The sequence below is a fragment of the Gracilinanus agilis genome, chromosome 6 (assembly GCF_016433145.1).
Source record: "Gracilinanus agilis isolate LMUSP501 chromosome 6, AgileGrace, whole genome shotgun sequence".
Lineage (NCBI taxonomy): Eukaryota > Metazoa > Chordata > Mammalia > Didelphimorphia > Didelphidae > Gracilinanus > Gracilinanus agilis.
The window spans coordinates 58889788-58892307 of NC_058135.1; the positions used below are offsets into that span (position 1 = coordinate 58889788).

Genomic DNA, 2520 nt, shown 5'->3' on the forward strand with positions numbered 1-2520 from the left:
CCTGAGAGTAGAAGGGAAAAAAAAAAACAACATTCTGAACAGAAAAAAAAAAAATGGGGGTTGAGGAACTGAGGGAAGGTGACCTAAAATGTAACACCTTGACAAACTGGAAAAGAAATGGAAAACTATGTTGATTCTTCTTTAGCTGTTGGTAAATAAGAAATCTGTAAAAATTCTGTACCCATCTTCAGTACAGGCAACAAAACCAGTTAATGTGTTTGAAGAATGTTTTTTATATTAGTGAAATTTCTATTTGTGCATCATCTTGCCTGTATTTACTTTGAAGATTATTTTTACCTCCTCTGCTTTCTCACAGTGAACATATACCACACAATATAACTGGGACTTTGATTCTCTCAATTAGGGCATGTTCATTTGATTAAACTACAGATTCTGAATTCTTGATCATTCTTAACATTACAGATATCTTATGAGTTTTCTTATCTTCCATTACAAAGAAAAGATTGTTAAATAGTTTTTTGAGATTTTTTTTTTTTACCTGCTGGACAGTTACACTCTAGAGGTGATTCTCTGGCGATTCTTACTTTAGCCAAATGCTCATAGGATTTCTGTTGAGGAAAGAAAAGGTATTAACAATAGCTTAACAATCCTTTTATGAAGAAATAGAATTATTTGGCAGCCCTTTGGGCTTAATGGGGATTTGCCACTATTTGATAGCCTGCATAACTAACAGTTAACTTCTGTACTTGGACTTCAGTCAAGAGGTAACAGTAACCCAGCCCTAAAAAAAGAAAATGACAATTGAAATGTTATCAAGGCTGTTGGACTTGTATAACATCGGTCCTATCCCCTTCCCCCACCTCAGACATGTGCAGTCTATGGAACCTGGCACCAAGATGTTGGAGTTTTCTGTAAAATACACATGAGGAAGAAACAGACAATATTTTCTATCTAAAGGTCAACTACTTTGAGGTGTTTAGCAGCAGAGTGCTGACGACTGAGACTCTCTTTTTTGCAGAGAACAAGTTCAAGTCTCAGAAAACCTCCCAACAATGTTCTGAAACCAACCTCAGCTTTGGTAGCCATAAGCTGTGACTTTTCCCCCCTCAAATATCAACTCAAAGATTTCTACAGTCAGAAAACTCTCCGGTAGCAGGGACCCTTCTCTCTTTTCTTTCTCTCTCTCTCTCTCTCTCTCTCTCTCTCTCTCTCTCTCTCTCTCTCTCTCTCTCTCTCTCTCTCTCTCCCTCTCTCCCTCTCTCCCTCTCTCCCTCTCTCCCTCTCTCACTCTCTCCCCCCCCTTCTCTATCTTCCGCTCGCTCTCTCTCATTTTTTATTTCTTTAAGAGCATTCAGCATAAGACTATTTTACATTTGGCATATTTTATAATTTACTCATGAGGAAATTTCCCTTGTTAAAGGAAATATTAACATGTTAACACCTAAACCTCTCCTGGCCTGAATCCTCACTGGAATGTATAGATACCACCTCTGAACAGAATTACTCCCATGGATTTGGGAAAAAGAGAAACGCATTTTCCTCTGAATGACGAACTCCCAAGGCAAGAGCCAACTGTGGACACTTTCAGACTTCCCTCCCACGCTTACCCATGCATACATTAGCGCGGGTGACTGAATGAACCTCAAATACTTATAGGCAGAACGTTACACACTAAGATTTCGAGATTAGGTCCTGCCTAGACAAACAGCCACCCATACTACATGCTAGTTGGGGCCAGGCGCACCCACTCTAAGATGGTCTTTCCACCCCCGCACCACCACACCTGAGCCAGAAGTCGTTCCATTTTTTCTTGCATCATCGCTTCCAGCTGATCTAGGGACGTCGGCAGGAACTGATAGGGCAGCTCCCCTTTGGCAGCCTCGATGGCTGAGATCCTCGCCTGCAGGTCGTTGGTTTTCACCCCCAGGTAAAGGCAGGCCATCACAGACAGCATGGCCAGCAAAGCCGGCAGGAGGGCACAAGGGGCCAAAGTCCTGAAGCAGCGCTGTCCCGCAGGGGAGCTGGGCTTCTCGGCCCCATCACGTTCTCCCTTCGCTATCTGGTTCTGCCCCAGCATGACGGTGGGGTTTGGGTTAGGTTTGAGTGTTTTGTCGGTCTGGTTTTTCACTCCAGCCCTCAGACCTCTACGAGTAATTTACAAATAAGAGAAGGGGGAGAAAATCAAATAAAAAAAAAAAAAAAAAAGAGGGTGGCTTCCGCCAAAGTTCAGCTCGAGTTTGCAGCGCTAGTTAGCTGAACCACCGAGGCAGGGAGAGGATACTAAAATGGTCCCGAGCTCAGATCATCTCGGAAGGCAGAGAAGGCATCCTCTTCCAAGCTCACTCCACCCAGCAGTGAGCCAAAAGCACCCTCAGCTCCGGCAGGAGGGGGCTGCGGCGGGAGGAAAAATTCTCAGGGAGGCCAAGCGCACCAGACCTCCTACGTCCACTCGAAGGAAGGTCCCCTTAGTCACCCGGTCCCGAGAGTGGCCACCAAGGACGGCCCGAGTCCCGGCGCCCCGGGAGCGAGGGAGGAGGGCGCGGAAGAGCCCAGAGCTAG

At 45.2% G+C, this 2520-nt stretch overlaps 1 protein-coding gene across 1 annotated transcript in view; it reads right to left on the minus strand.

Moving 5' to 3' along the window:
• The window catches only part of COL25A1 (collagen type XXV alpha 1 chain), a 602710-nt gene extending 600672 nt beyond the window's left edge, over window positions 1-2038 (minus strand). The window contains exons 1-2 of the mRNA XM_044681639.1: window positions 1745-2038; window positions 500-569 (exon numbers count right to left, since the gene is read on the minus strand). Of these exons, the coding sequence (XP_044537574.1) occupies window positions 500-569; window positions 1745-2038 (364 nt within the window). The remainder of the gene's footprint in view (window positions 1-499; window positions 570-1744) is intronic.
• Between the last annotated feature and the right edge of the window lie 482 nt (window positions 2039-2520).